Source organism: Propithecus coquereli, unplaced genomic scaffold, assembly GCF_000956105.1.
Source record: "Propithecus coquereli isolate 6110/MARCELLA unplaced genomic scaffold, Pcoq_1.0 Scaffold217, whole genome shotgun sequence".
NCBI classification, from domain to species: Eukaryota; Metazoa; Chordata; class Mammalia; order Primates; family Indriidae; genus Propithecus; species Propithecus coquereli.
Window position 1 is genome coordinate 4,544,342 of NW_012146856.1, and position 23,792 is coordinate 4,568,133.

General features: G+C 40.2%; 1 protein-coding gene across 1 annotated transcript in view; it reads right to left on the reverse strand.

Moving 5' to 3' along the window:
• Nucleotides 1-23,792, reverse strand: part of CLASP1 (cytoplasmic linker associated protein 1) — a 256,974-nt gene that overhangs the window by 25,517 nt on the left and 207,665 nt on the right. The window contains exons 30-33 of the mRNA XM_012644678.1: nt 16,157-16,300; nt 15,500-15,606; nt 6,960-7,110; nt 403-646 (exon numbers count right to left, since the gene is read on the reverse strand). Of these exons, the coding sequence (XP_012500132.1) occupies nt 403-646; nt 6,960-7,110; nt 15,500-15,606; nt 16,157-16,300 (646 nt within the window). The remainder of the gene's footprint in view (nt 1-402; nt 647-6,959; nt 7,111-15,499; nt 15,607-16,156; nt 16,301-23,792) is intronic.

Genomic DNA, 23,792 nt, shown 5'->3' on the forward strand with positions numbered 1-23,792 from the left:
CAGCCCGCAGAACTGGGAAGGACAGGCCAGAGGCCTTTGCAAATGCCGGGTTCCATGCTGGGAATGCCATGCCCCATTCACTCCTGCTGCCCTCGCCCTCCGGATCAGGTTCTGGTTCTGCAGCCAGGCCTCCCAAAGGGACAGTCAGCCTGGCAGTGCTGCACTGCATGGCTATTTCCTGACTGCCTCCTTGACTAGACTTCCAGAGGGTGGGGACTGCCTGTGCTTTTGTTCACTGTTCCAGCACACAGTAGGGACTCAGTACACAACTTCTGAACGAATGACTAACCGGAACAGACCCAGCCTCTCGGTTCACACTGGACCAGTGGGCCCAGCTGGTCGGGAAGGAGGGGAAGTGCAGGGAGCACTCTGGACAGGACAATCGAGCAAGGAGAGACCAACCGTCTCGAAGCTGCTCCATGTCGTCGTCGAACACGGCCTCCTTCAAGGCTGTCTTGTCGTAGGTGTTGATGGTGTCTGAGTAGGGGTACGGGCTGTAGTCTCGCGCCCGCGGCCCTGGGAAGGCGCGCGGAGGCTGGGTGTTGAGGAGGGAGGTCTTGTTGTCCAGCGCCGTCCTGCCTCCTTCCACTTCGCCACCGCCCCGGCCTTCGGTGGCGGGGGAGGCCGCGCCCCCATCGCGGGACACCTAGAGCACAGCACACTGTCAGCTCCCGTCGGGACTTTTAGTAGACTTTCCCTTTTAATGCTCAGAAACATGAAGAGGGCCGGAGATTTTCACTTGAAATCTGGCCACCGACAAAAGGATTGTTATTAGTATTTCAATTTGTAAATACCAAATTCATAAACTGCCAGGAAAGGAACAGAACGTGCCTACATTTGCAGCTGTTCATCCATTTATACTTCGAATCTGCTTTACTTTGTAATTTGGTGATTCATTTAACTCAAATGTTTTCTGAGGGATTTGTACCATGAAATTCTGAAGAGCCCCCTGAGAAGGGAAGGCTGGCCACCTTACACCCCTTCGAGGACGCTGGCAAGCCCGCACTGCCCCCTGGGGCTTTCACCACCAACAGTCAGCCCTTCTCCCTGGGTCCCCGACCAACGGCCACGGGAGAAGCCCCACAACTGCCAGTGCAAAGCCTGAGGCACTCCACCCATGCCCGCACCAGCTCCTGGTGCTGGACATACTCCCGCCAAGGCGAGCCAGACCATGCTTAGTAACCTCCCCTCCCAGGCAGATCACTCTTGCTTGGATATCTCTGGCTCAGAGTTGTTCTTTATGCTAGGCCAAAGCACAGGTCTTCAGTATTTTCTGAGTTTTGTTTTCTTCCCTAGTATATTCTGAGCATTGTCTTCAACAAACTAAAGCCCTGGTCCTCTGGCCCCTGTGCTACTGTTTGGACCCCCTCTGCTCCTGGGGTCCTCTCTTTAAGGCGCTCTGGCCAGTCTAGCTCCCTTTGCAGGGTGGCCCTGTGACCAGGCAGGTGCGGCCTGCCTGCTGGCAATGTGGCAAGACCGTCATTTTCCTCATCCCAGACAACTGACTACACAACGGTGGAAACATTTTGTGGTGATTCCTACGGCAAAAGTTTTTACTTGTACTGCTGAAAAGACACATCGCTCTCATTTAGTACTTACGTAATACATTGGAGCACAAGTTGTGGAAAAATAGATGTAACATATCATTGTAACCATTTGTAAGTGTATAAATTCATGACATGAAATACATTTACAAAGTGTAATCATCACCACTATGTATACCCCAAATTTTCTCATCTCCCCAATAAAGACTCTGTACCTATTACGTAATCATTCTCTTGCCCCTTCTCCCCTCCCCCGGCCCATGGTAGCCCGTTTCACTCTTTATGCATTTGCCGATACTAGGTGCCCAGACCACCTCACGTCACTGGAATGGCGAATATCTGTCCTTTTGTGACTGGCTTATTTCACTTGCCACAAGATTTTCAGGGTTTATCCATGTTGTAGCAAGTATCAGATTTCATCTTTTTGAGGTTAAATGATATTCACTGTATGTGAATGGCACATTTTGTTTATCCCTTCACCTGCTGATGGACACTGGGCTGCTTCCACCTCTTGGCTATCGTGAATAATGATGCTGTGCACACCGGTGCACGAATACCTGCTTGAGTCCTCGCTTGAAATTCTTTTGGATATACGCCTAGTGGAAGTGCTGAGATGCATTTGGTGTTTAACGCACACAAACAAGATTTTAGATTAATTTAATTAGGATGCAAAAAGAATAACAATGTATTCATAGATATGAACAAATTAAGACTGAAAATGTATAAATCGAATCTTAACAGGGGTTTTCTCCGGTTGGGAAAAAATTCATGGATGATTTTAATTTTTGTCTCTTTGTAACTCTTCTAAAAAATATATTACTGTCATAATAAAAAATTATTTATTAAAGGAGAAAGTGTTTAAAAAAACTTTGGACAGTGAAAAAATAAAGCTAAACTATCCTAATTCTAATCACCTTTAACAACAACAACAAAATCTTACTTTTTTTACTTGTATATTACCCTAGTCTTTGTCTACATGTAGATTTTCTACAGTGGGAATTCCAGAGTACATAGTACATATTAGCTTATGTTTTGCTTTCCTCGTAGCTTAAGTATTTTCCACGTGAATGAAGTTTTTGTAACCACCATGTTTAATCACACCACTACTTCTACTTGTGTTTTCGTAAGATTCACTTAATTATTCCCCTTCTACTATTTTTAATTTTTTTTGATAGTGTAGATAATGCTGAAATAAACTACTTTGTGGCATTGTTTTTTTTCCTTTTGTTGAGTTCTGTCTTTAGTGTATGTTACCAAAAGTTAGATTACTGGATAAAGGATATGAAAATCACTTTTGCTAAATATAATTTAACTGAGTTTTAAAACAACTGCTATCAATTTCCCATGCCACCAATATTATACTAGTTCCCTATAACTCAGCATTAAATGTTTTGTTGTTGTTGTTTTTTTGAGACAGGATCTTGCTCTATCACCCAGGCTGGAGAACAAATGCATTATAATAGCACTCTGCAACCTCAAACGTCTGGCCTCAAGTGATCCTCCTGCCTCAGTCTCCCAAATAGCTGGGACTACAGGTGTGCACCACCAGGCCTGGCTAATTTTTTTATTTTTGTAGAGATGGGGTCTCACTATGTTGTCTAGGCTGGTCTAGAATTCCTGGCCTCAAGCAATTCGCCCACCTTGGTCTCCTCCAAAGTGCTGGGGTTACAGGGCACGAGCCACCATACCAGCTCTAGCATTAAATGTTATAATTTCTACTTAAAGCAAAGCAGAATAGAACCTCGATATATGTTCTGTGATTGCTTGCAAGGATGGACTTCCTTCCCCACCTTGAATGTTTTCATTGCTGCTATGCGATCTACTCTCCCGCTGGATCTGGCATTCATCCTACGGGCTTCTGTCTTACTAGACTGGGTCTCACCAAGCTTAAGAAGAGATATGTTTGTTCCTGAGTCTTTCATGTATAATGCAGTTTTACATCTACTACTTCAGCTTCTTGGCTAAAAGTCTGGTACCTGGTGGCTAAGACAATGAATTTCGAACCTCCTCAATTCTTCAACCTTCACTTCCACTCCACCTGTGCCCCCACCTGTCGAGACCACATCCTCCAGCGGAGCAGCCACTGCCTGACTCCGTGCCCGGCCCTGCAGCTCATCCACCGCGTTCCTCCCACTCCAGTGTCCAGGGGTGACGCTGAGGCTGCTCGGGACTTTCTTGCCTCTTCACTTTCCCCGTCCTGCTTCACTCCTTTCAACTCTCAACACGGCACTTTTATACTTTGAAAAGCCAGAAACCATCTAAATGTTCCGAAACAGGATACTGAGTACATATCTACGGTACGTCCATAGGATGAATGATTGCGCAGCTTAATATTCACATAGAAGAACACTGACAGGGGCAGTGTGCCGGACAGTACGCACAGTGTGATGTCACTTTTATAAAAACACTCCACACTCCCCTACAAACATATATGTATAAACACACACAAATAAAGGAATAGAAAAATACACACTACAATGTTCATGGTGGTTATCCGTAGAGATAGTAATTTCTTTTTCCCCCCACTTTCTAAGCATCACTTGTTAGGCATATTTTACATTTATAACTGGGGAAGTAATCCCTCCTGCACCCATGTTTCTTTTCTTAGGGTCTCTACTGTTCCTGGCAGGATGTCCGATTCCCTAGTCAGATTCCCCCACTCCCTATAGGGGCTGTGGAAACCTTTCTCATTCTTCTCACCACAACCAAGACCTCGGTCTCAGAGCAGGCCTCCTCCCATTGCCCAGACAGAGCAGGAGGCGCAGCAGGAAAGTGTTCCACTTCCCGCCCCATGTCCACGCAGCCTCCTTCCTAAGGCCAGTCGTTCCCCCTGGGCCCAAATCTCATGCCCCCCACATCCTGGCCACCAATCACCTGCTCCCCTCCACTATGAAGGCAGTATTTTTCTCTCAGCTCGCCCCACGGGCCTTTAAACAGGTCAGGTCTGTCCCATCGAAAAGCATCCTGAATCCCATCCTTCTCTAGTCTATTCCTTGAGTCACTTCTCAACCTACTGTGATCTGGTTCCCACTCTCAACTCGGTGACAACTATGCTCACAAAATCCAATGGACTCCTGGAAGGAACTAAATTTTGGAACTGCAGACTGTAACTATGTGCAAACTTTATTTAAGAAGAAAAACATAAAGTCCAAACAGTGGGCCCATTCTCAAAGGAAAGGTCTTGACTTTACATCAAAACACTGGCAAGTAAATGTATATTTTATATATTTTAGGTAAAAACAGAGTATTTAATGCAGATAGTAAACAAAAAGTCCAACGGAGCCCTTTCATTCCATATGTCACCTGTTACCTCTATGTAGCATGGCCCCTTTGGCTAGACTGCCCCCCCAAACAGTTTCCCTTAACGTCTATGTTTCTCTTAACCATACTACTCCCTGCAGTCACCTCTACCTTCTGTCCTTCCTTTAGTGCGGACGCTTCTTAACATTCTGCCTGGACGCTTTACCTAGTGACTTTGCTCACTTTTCTTTAGTTGCCATCAAGCAACTAATTAAAAACCTGTCAAGTCTCTATTTCCAGCCTAAATCACCAGCCAAAACTCCAGACTGGTACATCCAAAAGCCTGTGCTGTGGGGATACTCCATAGGCCCTGCAATTCACATATATTCAAAACAATTCATTACATTCCAAAGAAGTCACCATGCACTTTTTCCTCCTTCTAGGATATTATTCCACTGAATCACATCAGCCCCAGAACACTTCTGACTCTTTTGTTTCTGCTCACGCCCTATTCAACACACTTCCTCCAGAATTATTCTCCATCCCACAGTGACAGCAAGGAAGTGTGACCATATCACTTCCCTGCTTAAAAATCCTTCAAAGACTCTCCAGCATCCCCAGGGTAGAGTCTCTGGTGGAAATCCCTGGGGTGGGTGTCCTTCCTGAGCCGGCCTCTGCAGCCCTACTCTGGACCTCCCCAGCCACACGATCTGCCTGCGCTCTCCACTTCCGCCACCCTGAACGGGAAGTCACACTGTGCCTAATCCCATCTCTCAGCCTCTGCACAGGCCCTCCTCTCCGATCAGAACCCTCCTGCTCGCCTGACAGAATCCTCCTGACTTTCATGCTTCCACTCAGAGGGAGACATCATCTCTTCTGCATCATCTCTTGAGCGCTGAGACTGGCCGGCATGTCTCCTGAATGCCAAGCCCCGACCACACGCAATGCACCATGGTCTCATGCTTATCTGCCACCTCTCCCAGGAGGCCCGAGCTCCCAGACAGCCGTATTGGTGTCTGGTTCAGACTTACCATTTTTGTCACATCATAGGAACAAAACTACTTCTGGCATAAACAAAAGCAACCTGAGAAAAAAGGCATTTGACATTCCTCACAAAGATAGCTAATGGTTACTCTTTTGAACTTTTGTAAAACTGTCTTGGGCCTCTTAAAATACTACTATTCTATGGCTGTTACCAAAAAGATAAAAAAATAACAAAATGCCGGTAAGGATGTGGAGAAAAGGGAACTCTCGTACACTATTAGTGGGAAAGTAAATCAGTAAATATGGAAAATAGTACGGTATATAGTATATTTTGGTATGGTAATAGTGTATTTTCTCAAAAAACTAAAAATAGAATTACCATATGATGCAGCAATCTCACTACTGAGTATTTAGCCAAAGGAAAGGAAATCAGTATATAGCAAAGAGATACCTAACCCTCATGCTTACTGCAGCACTGTTCACAATCACCAAGCTATGGAATCACCTAAGTGTCTCTCAGTGAATGATGGGATAAAGAAATGTGGTATATACATGTAATGGAACACTATTCAGCCATGAACAAGAATGAAATCCTGTCATCCACAGCAACATGGACGGAACTGGAGGACATTATGTTAAATGAAGTAAGTTAGACACAGAAAGAAATACTGCACACCTTCTCACACGTGGGAGCTAAAAAAACTGAGCTCACAAAAGTAGAGAGTAGAATTGTGGTTATTAGAGGCTGGGAAGTGGAGAGGGGAGGGGAAGATGGGGAGAGGTTGGTTAATGGTACAAAATTACAGTTAGATAGGAAGAGTAAGTTCTAGTGCCCTGTCGCGCTGTAGGGTAATTATAGTTAACAGTAACTTATTGCGTATTTCCAAAAAGCTAGAAGAGGAGATTTTGAAATGTTCCTAACACAAAAAAGTAATGTTTGAGGTGATGGATATGCTAATTACCTTGATTTCACCATTGCACATTGTATATATGTATTGAAATATCACTCTGTATCCCATAAATATGTACAATTATTTATGTGTCAACTAAAAAATAAAAGGAAAAAAATACTAACTACAGAATAAAAATAATGTGGAAGTTCGGTAACCAAGGTGGTCAGTGTTCAGAAGACTCAGTAAATGTCATTTAATTGATACGTTGTTCTCTTTTATTTAGCCTGGGGATACTTACAATATCACAGTCCTTTTTGCCATCTCGTTTAATTGGCTCATTCAGATCCTCTTGACTTCGAAAACTAAACTTTTCAATGGCTTCTGTAACTCCACGCAGAGAACTATAGATTTCTTCAGAGTTCAGGTTCTCTGTATCATAGTCCAGCATGCTAAAGATCAAAAATATTTTATTTCTTAAATTGAGGCATATGCATAAAATTGAGATAAGGGCACAAGTTACTTCCAGTAATTGACAGAGTAAGACATAATTATAGTTTTGTTTCTTTAGGTGGTTTGGAATGAAAAGCAGACATCTTTTGTTAAAGTAGCACCATTGGACAATTATACATCTTTCTTGTCACATCTGGTCCCAAACACATTACATCAGCACTCAATAAGAATCAGTGGGAAACAACAATACGCACGAGAATGCACGAACTCAAAGAGTGACAATTGGTGACTGAATGCACGAGGTAATGAAAGTGGAAAAATAACTTTCTTATCTTGAAGATGGAAAAAAGTAGTTTGGTTGTTACTGGTCTCAAATGTACAAACTTAAAGAAAGAAAAATGGGCACTTGGAAATAAAGCCGGTACTAGAAACAAATTTCACAGGAGCAAAGCAAATGACCTCACAAGACTGGGTTATGCTTGCCAGTATCCAACCTAGAAAACTAATAAAAGCCTATCTAAAAAAACAAAAACAAAGCAACTCTATGACTCAAAGTCAGAGCCACCCTCCCAATGGGCTCCTGAAAGTCTAACTCTCATGTCGTCTAACCCAGGAGTTTGCTGTGAATATCAAGACTCTTCTGGATGCTTCCACTGGAGTTTTATAATAAAAGCAGATTTTATAAAAGGCCACATTTCTGGATGGACATCTAAAAACCCTTCTATAAGCAAGAAATACTTGTCCCTCATGGAAAAGTGATGTCAATTGCCATCTTTTTAGACACTGAGCATAGCAAAACATGAAATGAAACAAAAAAGCTGAACAGTCTTTTTGTGTAATATAGTTGGTCAGCAAGTGCCGTTTAGATGTCTGAAAAGTGTACGGAAACAGGGAGGATCCTGAGAACAAAACCATCACTGCCCTCACTGAGACTATCAAAGAAAAGCACAGGATGGATATAGCAGCGTAAAGAAAGCAAAATAGGAAGCAACAGTCAACCAAGGGCAAGTAAAAAAAAAAAATTTAGCTTAAATGTCACTTGTTTTAAGAACATATTTAAGAAAAGATGAGACAAGTTAGTCTAATTTAACTTGCAGAAATCCTGAGCTCTACTGAGGATTGCCAGGGAGGATCGAAGAATCCTTGGCTGTGTGTAAGTGAGCATGCAACTTTATTAAGGACTCAAGAGTACTCTTTCTGTTCTTCAACGACTAGTAACTGAAGAAACCAGGCACCCACTGGCGGGAACCCACCCTCACGCCAAGGCAATCAACTCTGTTACATTCCCCCAAGCAAGTTTCCTGTGACATAAAAACAATTAACAGTTACTAAGCCCCTCCCCCCACTTAAAAAAAAGTTTGAGTAGATAAGCAATATAAGACTTGGAGACTCTCACTTGGAGTAGCCAGATCTCTGCCGGCTTAAGGTTGCAGTGATCCCAGTGTTTTCTAAGGCTAGAACATGAGACCTGAACTCACTCCCCAGAGATGGAGGCTATTTGCCTAAATTGCAAAACTGGCCCAGATAGAACCCATCTTTCCTGATGAAGGGAAGAAAAAACACACCTCACCTATATTTGGAGAGCTCACAAAAATACATGCCAACTCAAAGACTGGCTCTGGCATCAAATAAAAAGAAATGTGAACCTTGAACATGTTTGCAGCTGAAATTCCATGTATATACTGACAGGGGGTGGAATTAAAAACCTGAACAGAATTCAAAAATCTCAATCCCTTCTAAGTTCACAACAAGGCTGTCTGTCTATGAGGCAATACCCCGTGGATGTGAAGAAAGCACGACTGAGGAGCCAGAGGCTTCCTACCCCCTTTTCTTAGAACGCCAAATACTAGCTTACATACGAACAAAGGCATTTATACATCTGGCCAGTACACTATTTTTTTTTATATGTAAAGACTGAGTATTATGACTCAAACAAAAAATATATACAAGATGTAAAAAAAAAAAATGCCTTAAAATACTTTTAATAACGACAACCAAAAATAATATAGCATAGCCCATGCAAAAGAAAAAACAATTAAAAACGGAAAGAATGATGGGATGGACAAGAGGAAATCCGGAGGAATATTCAAGTTGTTTAAGGGATGTCACAATATTATTTTCCACATGTCGCTTCAGATAATGTTAGCTTCCAGATAATTCATCTCATTGTTCTTAACCTGAACTTTCTTAAAATATTTCATTTCAGTTCATACAACTTTACCATTATAATAGCCTCTTTTTAAAGTAAGAAAATATTCTGCCAGGTAATGTTCCTCCTCCTCATTTTAAAGTAATAAACCAACTCAGACTTCCAATTCAGGAGCACCACGTGCATGTCCAAGTGCACTCTGAGGTGACTTCGTTTGGATGCGCTGGCTTGAGGATTGAAGCATCTCCTTGGTATGAAGCTAAAACGGTGAGCTCCAGGTGAGAGACATACTGTTCTCCTCCAACAGGAAACAGACATTGCTACTTTCTTTGCTATTTTTATTCTTTGGCTTGATGTGCCTTTTTTTAATACATCAATAAGTCCTCCCTTCACAGGCAAAAAGGAACTTCCCGTGAACGCCTCCGTCAGGAGTAGATGCTGTGTCCTCACAAGACAGACAACAGGGAGCAGCAGCATGGCCTCAGAAGGTGACTGAGAAGAGACCTAGGCAAACCTCAAGCTGGCACCTGCCCACCGTCCCTCTCGTTTCAGCTCTGAGATAACCCCGGGACATAATCCTTTGGGTTAAAGGTCAGGTCCTGGTCACCTGTAAACACAATGATTAGACCCCAGAAGGGTTTCCTTAGGGTTCTTTAGATTAGGAAGTTACTCAGTCAACAGTCACAGACCTAAGGTCAGGCCATGTCACCCAGTACTGAAGCTGAATACAGCCCTGGGCTTGCCCTCTACAGGATCCCATCCAGGGTGGGGAGAAACATGGGTCTCCAAGAAGAAACTGGAGAGAGGAAGTCTGCCTTCTAAGGTTTTCTTCTTTGTCATTTTGTAGGGAAAGAATACTAGGTATGGAGTAAGGATAATCATTCCTTGTTATGAAATCAATAAGATTTTGGCGCAGAGCAAAGAGAGACACAGATTCCCTCATGTAACTGATAGACGCACAGCTAACCTTTAAACAAAGACAGTGACATGCTTTGTCAACATTAAAGACGGCAGCCGTCTTCTTGTCTCCTTGCTCTAACCTTGTGTATCTAGAAAAACTCATCATAGGGTTCTCTGTAAACTTTACAAGTTACTTTTAGAGCTGTAAGAGCTTCAAAAGAAAGACGTTGTTAAAATATTTAGCAGACTTGTTTACTGTGCTTGGCTTTGCTATGTTGAGGATACAAAAGTAGAAATGCAAATCTTCTATGCAAAAGCTATCTATAAAGTATTTCAAAAGCAACAGACTGTCTTTTAATTCCTGTCCCATCACGGAAGGTACAAACTCATCTTACAAAGCATAATTACAGCTGGGCTGCCCTGTGCGCTCACAGGTTTCTAGGGAAGGGATTCTCTGATCTTTGGAGCTTTACAAAAATCACCCCGAGAGACTCTCAAATAAACATCTGTAGTACTACGTGGCCCCTTCTTCATATCACAGATTTGCCATCCGTATTAATATTTGAGGGAAGCCCACCCCTTCTACCAGACTCACAACACCATCAGATTCAACCTGCATCCATAAGCTTCACTCAGCACCAACTGCAGGGGCTTGTGAGGTGACTGACGGCTCTCCTTCCTAGAGGCAGGCATCTGCAGTGACATGTAACAGCCATCCCACCTCCTGGGGCTTCCTTTCTGGGTTTGTGCGATCAGACTATCAGCACATAACAGCCACACAGCCAACAGCAGTGCTGACAGCGAGCATGTCTCTTGTTTCTTAGTGGGATGCCTGGTGCACTTGAGAAGCATGCTCAGGAAACTGTTCCCACTATCGCTTGCCTTGACTTCACGGCATTTCCTGAGCTCCTTCTGGGGGCTGAGCACGGCACTAGGCCGAAAGGCCTACAACAGCACACAGTGATGAATCTAGTCAGGTGACGAAAGGGTCATCTGTTCCTGTGACATGGCAGGAGCCATCCTCGTGAGATTCGGCAAAGACTACACACCTGCTCACGCTTCTCACCAAGGCTCTCCTCCTGCTAGGCCAAGCCAAGGCAGGGACCACACCGGAGGCAGCTGAGAGGCTTTCCAAAAGACCTGAGACGACCTTGGAAATGCAATAATATTGTGACACCTCAGACAAGTTTAACAGGTAGCGTGTTACCTGGGAGAGTAAGAGCGCCTGAGAGTCTTGTGGGAGGGAGCGGTGGGAATGGAGTTAGGCTGAGAAAAGGGAGGTGGGTGCTTCGATAACCCATCGGCACTCCAACCCCACAACCGACTGCAGTGATCAGAAGAGGAAAGTCAGAGAGAGAAACACAAAAGGCAAAGGGGAGCAGAGGAGAAAGACACTCTATTCTAAGTGTCTTAGAGTCTCCTCTTTCCTTGACAAAGTTCTATGAAAATTAATCAGAGCAAAATTAACACTTCATCACATAGAGGAAAAAAACAAATTTCATTTTACAATTTGGTGCTCAATAAGACTGCTTTATTCTTTTCCCTCCCGATCATGGGATGCATTTACAACTTAAAATCACATGAGATTTCAAGTGTGTCCATGTGTGGAATTGTGTGTATGTGTGAGTATGTCTGCCTGCGTTGGGAAGGATGTCACAAGCACTGACAAGAAAATATGGATGTTCGGTTTCAGATAACTCATCAGTTGTTTTAGAAAGAACCAAAGAAGGAATTAGGGGGCTTCCATTCAAATGCAACCAGAGGGACTCCAGCAGGAAGACTCAGAGACCTTGCTATTCTGACAAGAGCAGTCCGGTGTGGGACAACGTGGTCTCTGGGGCTGGGATCTAATCAGATGGAGTTCAGAGACCCCCACAAGCGATTTCCTTCTGAAGGAACTGCAGCACCACTAGAAGGCTAGGGTATTAAGTCTCAGCTGGCCAGCTCAGAGTAGGGAAGCCAAAAAAAATCAAATTCTTCTGTTCATATCACCTAATATGACAATTAAAATTCATCTTGGAACACAGGTATTCACCTTCGGTTCACAAACGTCCCTGCGTGACCTGGGCTTGCAGAGGCCCCAAAGGAAAGTTCTAATACACTGCTGCAATTCAAAAGGATGGCGTGAGAGAGTGGTAAAGGGAGGGGCTGGACTGGCCGGTGATGTGGGCAGGGCCAAGGGCAGAGTCCGCGGCATCAGAGATAGGGCAGCCCTGCCTGCGCCGCCGGCATTCATTGGCATCCTCACGGCAGGAGCCCCGGCGCAGCACGCTCACCTCCCCGAGCCCAGGTACGGTTTTATAAGCAAAACAAGGTGTGGAGATGAGAGGTCACTGCCACACAGAGGCCTAAAGACCTTCTCCAAGTCACACACTGGGTCGGAGGTGAGGGCATAAGAAGAACACAGGTGACACTTCAGGCTGGGGCTCTGCTGATGGGGAAGGAGAAGGCAGACACACTGACCTCCAAGTGTGGGGCAGGGGCTCCAGTTAATCCTCACTTTGATCCTATGGATGCCCTTGATTCTCTGACAAGAGGAATGTAAAATCTACCTACAATTACTTCTACTGCTATGGGACACAAAGGATATTTCTGTAGTGCCATCCTGCTCTATGACATGTTTGCCAAGAATATGCAGCAGACCAGAGCAAGGACCGCCATATACTTTTTTTTCATAAAGGAAATGGACCTCAGATGCTTTTTGAAGCCTCCTGCAACTCTGTTTTTCGTTTACCCATAAAATCACGCTGGGTGAAATATAAATGGGTTTAATGATTAAAGACCCTAGCTCACAAAGCTCCTCTCCAAATACCAAGTGGTAGTTGTGTATTAGCTGGTAATAAACAGAAATTCTTCCGTCATACAGAAATGATGAGTAATGGAATGTTTTACAAAAGTTAAACCTGTTATCTGTGGCACCTCTAATACTACTGGGTTGATAAAAATGACTTCTTCACTAGTGGAGAAAAACTATCAAATTAAAGTTGTTTATCATATTAGAAGAGTTCCTTATTATCACTATGATCTATCCAAGTATAAAATTTTTGGACTAAAAAAACCTAGTTCATTTTGATACTCAAAATTAGATTAAAAACAAATAACTGGTAATAGCTTTTCCCCTTAAGAATAAAAAGCTCACATTATATCGTCATGATCATTTGAAAGAACATCAGGTCACAGAAAATCAACATTTCAAGAGCACTGCTCAGAAAAATAGCTGAGATTATATACTGTAGACCTGTTTATCATCTCTTTAGAAGGAGGGAACCCAGTCAAGTCTCCTGTTTGGTGCAAGAATCCGTTCCTTTTATAAGTTTCCTGTTAGAGAGTACATAGCTGATTTGCGTATTTCTAGTGACATGATGGGCAGTTTTTCCCCGTACGGGAAAGTTTTAATGGTGACAAAAATCATTTCTCTTATGAGCTCAAGTTGGCTAAGGCCATTGGGCTATTTATATATTGGATGAGGGCAGGTTTTTTTTTCCTTAAAAAAGAAAGAAACTACATAACTAAATAATTCCCTAAAGAATAATTTGAAGACATGAAAATATATAGGCCACACTTGGACTTTTTAACATTAAAAATAAATCTCCATTTCTTCCACTGATCTGTAATCCTAACAGTAAAATTTAGCATGAGGACAATTAAGAAGGAATGGTGATCTGAAAAATAAAACTTTTAATGACTCAGGGATCCATGAAGATATCTAGCCAGTTCTTAGTGCTGATGAATTATGCTAGCAGCCCCTACCAATTTTTTTCTTAGACTATTCGCATATATAATAATAAAGTACTTGAGTTCTTTTTGCTTATTACTAAGGAATATGCCCCCCTAAGCATGCAATAACTAAAAGATAAGATGTATGAACTGTGTACAATGGAAAAACAGATTTTTCAATTATGTTGTAGAAGTATCACTTCTAGACAAATGCCAACAATTTACAGAGAATTCAAGTTTTCCATAAAATTTTGCCCACCAGGAACTTTATGATTTTACTGTCAACACTGGACCCTGGTCATTTAAGACACACCATGTTCTTTAGATACAGATGTTACCATTAAAAAAAAAGTTGGCTAAGCCTCAGTCACACCTGGGGAAAGTCAGACATATCTTCATTAGTCTCTGGTCTCAATGGTCCTGCTGAAATCATGACAACATAGACCAAACTTGGAGACACAATATCATGCTTCATTCTATGTAAAAATAGTACAGGGGGACATTTGGGAAAGTAAACATAAGGCAATATAAATAACAAGATACCAAAGGTGTATCAAATACTTCGTTTTACCAAATGAAAAATACGAATTTGTTATGTTCCAAAATATTTAAAGGATAACTGAGGAACTAAAGCAAACGTCAGTGGTAAGGAAGGAATTTGAGAGACTTTTGATCATTAAAAAATTTAAATTTAAAAGTAATTATGTTTTGATATTTTCCTAATAAAGAGGTAACCCTTAAAGGGAAAATAGTATTTTCATTTCATTTTAAAATCTTGGTGCCAGCAACCCTTAGTACAACAGTTTCCTGGTTCCTCTTGTAAGTGATCCTGAAGATCTGGACTTGCAGACAAATAGCATGTGCGCTCCTTGCTGGTCCAGACACTGGCTCTTTTCTAAAAATTCCGGCCTACAGGGCCACTACTCTGAGTGGGGCCACGGATGACTTCCAACCCACGTGAGGGGGTCACTGAAGCCACTATGCAGACTTCTAAAGGCTCTGGTCAGACGGTGAGGTATTATTGAAGGATCCTTAGACAAAGGATTTTCTCTTTTTAAGTCACTTGCCCAGATTCTATCAGGCCAACGTTCGCATGGTCCCAACAAGAGTCTGAGAATCCTGATCCAATTTTAGTTCCCAGATTCTAAATCATGGCCCTTCAGAACAGCATCCTGCTTCACATATGATATCAACTAAGCTTGGAATGGCTACTTCACTGGAAAACTACTCCTGACTTGGTGTGGACTGACCATAAAGGGTTTACACAGATGACTAAATACCTTCAGGTTCTCCTATCACTTGTAGACTAGATAATGAACTTCTACATGGATTCTATGTAAAAGTACTAAATGTAACTTTCAGTTTTAAAATCTGCAAGGTACTACAAAATGTTTAGAGCTAGAAGAACCACAGAGAACATTCAGAACAGACCACTCATTTTACCTTAGAAATTAAACTCTTTGCCCAAGATTACACAGTTACAATTTGAGGGAAGACTAGAACCTATGATCTCCTGATACTCAATACTCTTTTTGGTATTAAACTTAGTCTAAAAATCTAGAAATAGGTTGCATGGACGCTGAGATGCTTTAGCTCCTTTACTTTTGTGGAAATGACCTTACCTTGGAGACAGACCCCCATGGGAACAGTTGGTGGGTGAGGTCAGGGGGCTAGTCCTGCTGCTGGTGTGTCGGGAGGGCGTCCTGCCAATCGTATTGCTTGGAGAGCCCTGGGGTGAAGGCAGAATAGGCATCATTATTCAAGAGCTGTATGCAGAGTATAGTACCACTCTTCTCTTGGTCTTTTAACCCACATATAAATAAATGTGTAGAATCTTCCCAAAATAATTTTTTTTCAGAATCATAAGGCCAATTTTAAATGCATATAAACCAAAAATGGATAAACATCAGTCATAGAGGCATTCCTGGAATCAAATGACTGCTGTCAATTGTGCTAGAGTGACAGACACAGTTGAGCATTCAGAACTTTTACAGTATTCAAAATAAGACCAACTCGATGAATGAGTGATAATTAGATGATCTAGTAAAAATGAAACTGATTGAACAACCTAACGTAAGAAAAAGGTCCCATTTAAGTACCAGGTTCATTTATTCACCGGGCATATGGCAGGATCTGACACAACCCTGACCCTGAAGATGCTCACATCTACTGAAAACCAATGAGGAAACTGGCTGTTCCATTTAAGAGAAGGTTCTAGACAAGGGACACACTGAGATCATGGTCAGCACACAGGCACTAGTTGTGGCCAAAGCACTCACCACACTGGTGTTACTGGAATTCTTGAGGTGGTTATGCAGGAGTTTGGTGGCACCATCCTGGAATGTTTTTGGCAAGGCACCAAGTAACATGGTAAATTCAGGAGTATTCAATTCAAACAGAGAAATTAGCACAATTTGTGCTGCCTAGAAAAAGAAACCATGATTAATTTATGTAATGTGCAATAACATGTCCTAGTCAAAATGTTCATTAAAATTGTTTTTAAAAGAAAACATTTTTGTATAAGTTAAATAGTAGTAAGAGGGCACTCATGGCATAAAAAACAAAAACAAAAAGCTTCTGGAGAAAATAATATTATCAATCACAAATAGTCTGAGTTCAATCTAGAAAATAAATCCTGGCTTTGTTTTAATGCCCTGGCCTTGGATTTCCACAGCACGTCAACAATAAATTCTTGTGACTTTTCCTTTGTTGTCTGGCACAAGGAAGGAAGCTGGTAAATAGGTAAATGGAACAATTAAAAAATCTAAAATGGCTTAAGATTATTCCCACTGTAATAATTCGGAACTGCACAGGGTTTCCAGTACATCCTGGGAAGGACTCATTTTTAAATAAGCTGCCACTGGGTTATCTTGAGAAACCACTTTTCCTCAACCCCACTCCTCTTGACCAAGAAATCCTAGAAAAAGACTTTAAATGCATCTGAAAAACTCCTAGTTTTGTATCTATGAACCAAGGACAAAGACTTTTGAAAAACAAATCAGACTTCCAAGGAGTGTAAATTAAAAACGTGCTCTTCTGCCTTTTGGAAAATGTTCTACTTTCCTTTATTATAATAATTAAGACAACCTCCTGCAGGATCGCTTTTAATGACTGCAGCAGCAAGGTGGTGAAAGCAATTAGCCGAAATAAGAATAGCTAAATGAGATTTGGGCTTTTCTAGCAAGTAATGTGCTTGTTATGGTACTGATTTAGTAGTAGCAGGCAATCTGAGCTTAAAAATTATGCCTAAACGAATTAATGACAAGGGTTTTGATTTACAAAAGCTAAAGCCAAAAAAAAAAATTTTTAGTAAATACTAACTGGCATTTCTTATTAATTTCTAAGAGTCAAGAGAAAGGAAAAGACATTATGAAAAAACTGTTCCTGTGTATACAGACATCTTTTTCATTTTTGCAAACGCATAAAATATTTTTAAAGACTGTAAATTTTAGGACTGAAGTAATTATTCAGAATATTTTTTTCCATGACACAGAATATTACATAAAAATGTGCTCACTTAAATTCTTTGGAAATAAACATCACAAAATATTGCAATGCTTTTACAATGTCAAAATTAATTCTAGGTCCAGTTAGGACAAAACTATTATTTTGTGCATGGAGAAGAAAAAAACCCTAAACATAAGACATTAATTATTTGAGGTTGACCGGGATTAATAAAAAATTTAAAAAAATTAAAAAAAATAAAAAATATTATGAATTAAAAAGTATCAGTAGAATAACATTCTTTACAGAATCAAAAATGACTTTTTCAACATTTCAGTAGCATTCATTAAACACAGCATTGGGCAAAAAGCACATTACTTTTTACCCTTGATCTCCAAATATAGTCATTAATAGTCTTTCTACCCAAATTAAATCACAAGTGACCAGTGTACTTTCATGACACAGGCAAGAAGCATTATTTTTGATTGTAGTAAAATATAATTTTCTATGTTTCACTAATCAAAACATTTTTAATAAATCATTATCCAAAGAAATCTATTTCATCACCAATTTAATGTACAGTTAACATGATTTGTTTGTTCATATTATAGAACAATTTGCAAAAATCATGCAAAGTAACCTGTGTATTTTTTAAAAACGTTTATTAGATGTTAGGAAAAAACAATGCATGCAGAAAAACTGCACTACAAGGAGAAAGAAAGAAGCAGGTGAGTTTTAGCAGGAAAAAACATCAGTGTCATCAATTTAATAAAAAAGTATAGGCAGTTAGATTTTGTGATTGAAAATGGCATTTGAAAATTATAAAATGTATCATACATTCTTGAATAGTATATTTTCATGTAAAATGTATACTGTCTTTATTTAAAAAAACGACATTTCTTCCCAGAACCATATGTTATCTAATGTCACAGACTAACTTGAGGCCTTTCATGAAGCAAATTATAAAATTAGTAGCTTAAAGCCATTTCTAAAGTAAAATCTTTTTCTAATGCGGTCTAAGTTCTAGAAATCAGTAGAAAGTATCATTTAAGTATAATTTTTTTTAAGGGACAGTGTCATGCTACACTGCTCAGGCTGGAGTGCAGTGGCTATTCACAGGCATGGTCATAGGGTATTATAGCCTCAAACTCCTGGGCTCAAGTGATCTTCCTGCCTCAACTTCCTGTGAAGCTGGGACTACAGGTACATGTCACAAATTAATTCTTTTAAAAAATTTTTAAAAATTTTAAAAAATTTTACATTCAAGTTTTACAAGGAATGAGATTGTTATGGGTCCAAAATATTTTATCTATGACCCTCACAGTTAATGAGAAGTCAAAATAATTAGAATCCAAGCAAGAAATAAAACTTGGTTATGTTTATCTTTACCATCAATACGATCTCGTTAAAGAAATAATTCCAAATATGGAGCTGTGTTGGAGAAGGCATTTAAAAAAAGCGTGGAGCAGAGCTCATGTTCAATAATGACTCAAAAAAGTAGAGCATGCCACTGTTCCTGTCCACATCTTTGCACTGTTGTCTCCACTAGAGGCAGGACCATTAGGCAGCCAGACAAAAAACTCAGAGTGCTCCTCACTTTTTTGAACAGATAACTCCAGAGCATTTTATTTTAAGTATCGAGTGGCAACTTAAAAGGAAAGCATTCTTATATCCTTATAGCGAAATTTGATGGGTAAGGGAAAAAAGTTCGTCAAATCTTACTGCTACTCTTTGCAGAGATCTCCTAGGGACATCAACTGCCTTGAATGCTGCATATCTTACAGCAGAAAGGAATTATTCTTAGCAGGTAAGACATTACAGCTTTGCCAAATATATCAGTGTTGGAATTAATTTGGGAAAACTTAAAATTTGAGAGGAAAAGCAAAGAATTTTCTAATTAAACAACTCTTACTCTTCCTTTCAGACTGTCATTAAAGTTGATTCAAAAATCATTAAAGTATTCCAAAACCTTCAGACATTTCTAATTTAGTATCTCTCTCTTTTTAAAAAAAAAAAAAGATAGGGTCTCACTGTGTTTCCCAGGCTGGAGTACAGTGGCTATTCACACCGGCAATCATGGTGCACTGCAGCCTCAAACTCCTGGGCTCAAGGGATCCTCCTGCCTCAGCCTCCTGAGCAGCTGGGACTATAGGCCTGCACCATTGGGCCCAGCCTAGCATTTCTCTTTTTTGCTACTCTATTAAAACATGGTAGCAGTCTACACTCAACACGACTATTCCACTGGAAAGGTGGTTAATCATAAAACATGCCAGAACACAAACACTGACAGAGGTGCGCACACACGCTCACATAGTATTATATTATTTTTAGGTTTTTTCAAAATCTTCCAGTATCTTTACAAGGAAATTGGTATTAATAATCTAAAATACAAACAGTGAAGTATGTTGTTTGAAATTAGTACACAGTTTTCAATCTACCTGTTTACACTTTTCTTCCAAGTTTCCTTCTCCAGGCCCAGAGCAGGTTGAAGCTGACCTAGTGGGGAAATCCTCACCTACTCGACTACGCTGAAGCGAGGACTGGCGAACAGGAAAGGCGGGAGGATTCCATCAGAGAGAAGCAGCAAGGGCTTAACCATGGCTATTTGTTAGCTGTTAAAGTATTTGGCTTCTTATATAAAATCAGTGAGACCCATATAATCAAAAGTTAGAAAGAAAAACAACAGTAGCTGCCAGTTTTAACCCTCAATCATTTGTTAGGTCTTTTACTTAATAACCCTTCCTGGAAATAACTGTTTCCTGCTTCAGGTGATGAAATGGAAGATCAGAGACCAAAACAAGACTTGAAAGAGACTCACGGTCACAGGTAAGCTGAGATTCAAATCTTATTTGATGTTTTGTAAAACCCTTAGCTTTTAGATTAGGCCATATTGCCTCTATAATCAGAGATTTTTAAAAAAGTTAACAGAAATCTCACCTTTTCAAGACTATTTTTTTCTTTTAATTTTTTTTTTATTTCAGCATATTACAGGGGTACAAATGTTTAGCTTATGTATATTGCCTTTGCCCCACCCGAGTCAGAGCTTCGGGCATGTCCCTCCCCCAGATGGTGCGCATCGCACCCATTAGGCATGAAGATACCCATCCCCTCTCCCCACTCAAGACTATTTATATACTTTTCCTGCTCTAGCCAACAGCATCTTTATATTTTCTAGGTTCCACTGCCATGTCTTCACTTCCCACATTTCTCAAAACAATGTTCGGAGGCTAAATCTGTTAGTTCATTTGATAAATAGAACCACATATGATAAGCAAACATACAGATGTTCTGAATCACAAAATATAAACATATAATACAATTAAACATCTACTGCCATTACCACGTTCCCTTTGATTGATCACATGGCTCCCTAAATGCTGGAAAAATTTGGTGCTTAATTTGTTCCATAACCAACAACAGCAGCAAAATCAAAACAGCCCTCAAACAATAGCAGGAGCCGCAACAGCAAATAAAGTAATATTTACCTATGTTGTTACAGACTATGTTGAATTTAATCCTCCCAATAATGCCTGAGGCAAGCATTATTAGTCCCATTTTACAGATAACAAACAAAACTCAGAGATTAAACTACTGGGTCCCATCACTACGAGTGGCAGAGGCAAAAGCCAAAGGGAGGTCAAACTCTAGAGTTCACTTTCTTTCTTTCTGCCAGTAATACATGTTATTACCTTATATCACCACGGTGCATCAAGAAAGGTCTAGTGTACTTTTCTGCACAGTTTTGTTGACACAGCTAGTCAGGGCTCCCACACTTAGAAAATGGAAAAGGTCACTTTTGGAATAAAGCACGCCAGCTAAAGATTGAGTTGGGTTTTTCCATCTAGTCCAAACCAGTCTCAGCCTGATAAGCATGCCTCACTGGTGATGGTTTATTGACTAGTTTTGGTTTTAAAAACACTTTAAATATTTAAGCATCCATGCCTCTACAATGTGAAACACCCCAAAACACTAAGGAAAACAAAATATTAAAAATGCTAAGGTCAATGAATCTAAGATGTATCAGTTTATATCAGTTTAAAACACTTCAAAAGTGCTTTCACAAATACAATCTGATAGATTTAGAGAATAAATTATGTCCTCTGCAAACTCCCCAGGTATTGGTTCCATAAAATTAATGTTCTCCAGAGATGAGTCTAATATGAGAGTTTACTTTATAGAATTCAGACTGAAGGGCTCTTCTAGTATTTAGAATATAACCTTACCCTACTCTTAAGAAATCGAAGTAAGATGCTAACAAGTGGACTTTGTTCAAGATCATAAAATGATTTTAAATCACGAGATTTCCACAATACCTGATACAGCCTTTAGAAAAACTCTGGAAGTTAAAGATGAGGCAAAACATAAGTTTATTTAAAACAGACACGTATTTTATCTTTAGTGCATTAAAGTACCTCGATAAGAATGGTCCCAATTTAATTTTTAACACAGCTAAGTATTTTAATTGATTTAGGCACTATATTCATTTAGGCATATTCTTGGGTAATCCCATATTCTTGGGTAAGGCAGCTGCATCACTTACAACAACTATATTTATAAATGTCCAGTGGATGGTACATCAAAACAGAACATTTAAATAAAAGTGAATCCATCTCCGAAAGGATTAACCTGCAGTGCCCTAATGTATCGTTTGTGGCTATCAGGCAAAAGAACATGTTTGAATACTGTGCTGTAACACACCTATTTGAATCAAATAATAATGCTTTACTAGTCAGTCCTGGATGTGTACTGAAAACCAAATAATCTAGAATCTCAGATGATAAAAAAATTCCAGAGGGTGCCCAGAATACAGAGTTCTTACTTAGCATAGTTGAACCACATCACAATTTGCATGGACAGATAAAAAAGCTCCCTACATAAATAAGATATAAGAAATCATAAAATAACTATGAAATACTTCTGCCAATCCACCCAGAGAGACACTATAGCCTCGGTAGCCAAAAAAGCTAGGTCCCCCAAGATTCCCAAACCCCCACATACGCACCCTATATAATTCCCTCCCCTAGAGTGAGCAGGACTTGGAAGATGATAGATATTCATGATTATGTTACACGGCAGAAGGGATTTGTGCAGATGTAATTAAGTTTCCTAATCAGCTGTCTGTGAGTTAATCAAGCAGATTATCCTAGGTGGGCCTGACTTAATCGGCTGAGCCCTTAAAAGAGGTCAGAGAGAGTCAGAGTGAGAGAAAATCTCTTGCTGGTTTTGTTTCAATTTGTCATTCCGTTTTGAAGAACAGTTTTGCTGAATAGCAAAGTATTGGTTGACAGTTATGTTTTTCCTTTCAGCACTTTGAATGCCATTCCATTGCCTTCTATCCTCCATGCTTTCTGATGAGGAATCGGCTGTTAATCTTATTGAGGATCCCTCTTGCTGATTTCAGGGTTCTCTCTTTGGCTTTTAATAGTTAGATTTGATGTGTCTAGATGTGGAGTGTGGATCCTTTCTTTTTTTTAAGTCTTACTTAGAGTAAGTTCAAGACTATATCAGCAATCTGCATGTCTTAATGTTCAAGCCCAGGGGAATGGTCTAAAATACTGGGCTTCAACTCTGTGCATTAACAATCAGCCAAGAGTAAAGCAAACCCCAGTCAAAAACAACACAGTGCCCAGGTTCTACCCTATAGCAATTAAATAAAATTACCCGGGAGCGGAGCCCAGAAATCTGGGTTGATTTTAATTGTAGCCAAGACAGAACTGCTAATCCCAAATCTTCTCAAATTCCTCCCAGTACAAGGATTATTATATCAGAACCTGGGTTTAAGGTACGTCTGAATATGAGGAATTAAGCAGACCTCATAATGGGGTAGGAGGAGAAACAGGAGCAGGCATCGAAAGTAACATGCTGATGAAGACAAAGCTTTGTGAAGCAACACTGTATAATCCAAAATAACTGAAAATGTTTTGAAGGTCAAATAGTAAACAAACCATTTGATTTCTGGCAATAAATCTAATTTCTTAATCATATTTGACTTGAGCTAATTTTAAAATAAGTTGAGATTTTTGGAACCCCAGGCTAGATAATTAAAAAAAGGAAGTTCCTGCAATGTCCTGATTAGGAAAGTAAGGATAGTAAGTCCTAGTTCAAATTTTCTTTTTTTTTTCTCTTCAAGTTTTCTAATGTTCACATCTACATAAAGTGATGTCTCAAACAGGCCCTAATCAAGGTAATACATAAATCTAAAACATATTTCAGCCCATGGTAGGGAATACTTAAGTAACATTCCAGTACAACAGCACATACTCACATAGACACACACATGCTTATAACTGGAAGATCTTTGCTCTTTTTAAACTCAAGAATCCATTATAGCTTATCAAACTTTTCAACCACATTTTACTATCAGACACCCTATAGCCAGCTAGCCTTAGATCTTCCATCTTCGAAGTATGTGTTACAAACGGATATAAGGAAAACAATTGTCCTTGTAAAAGACACTAAAATACAGTGATT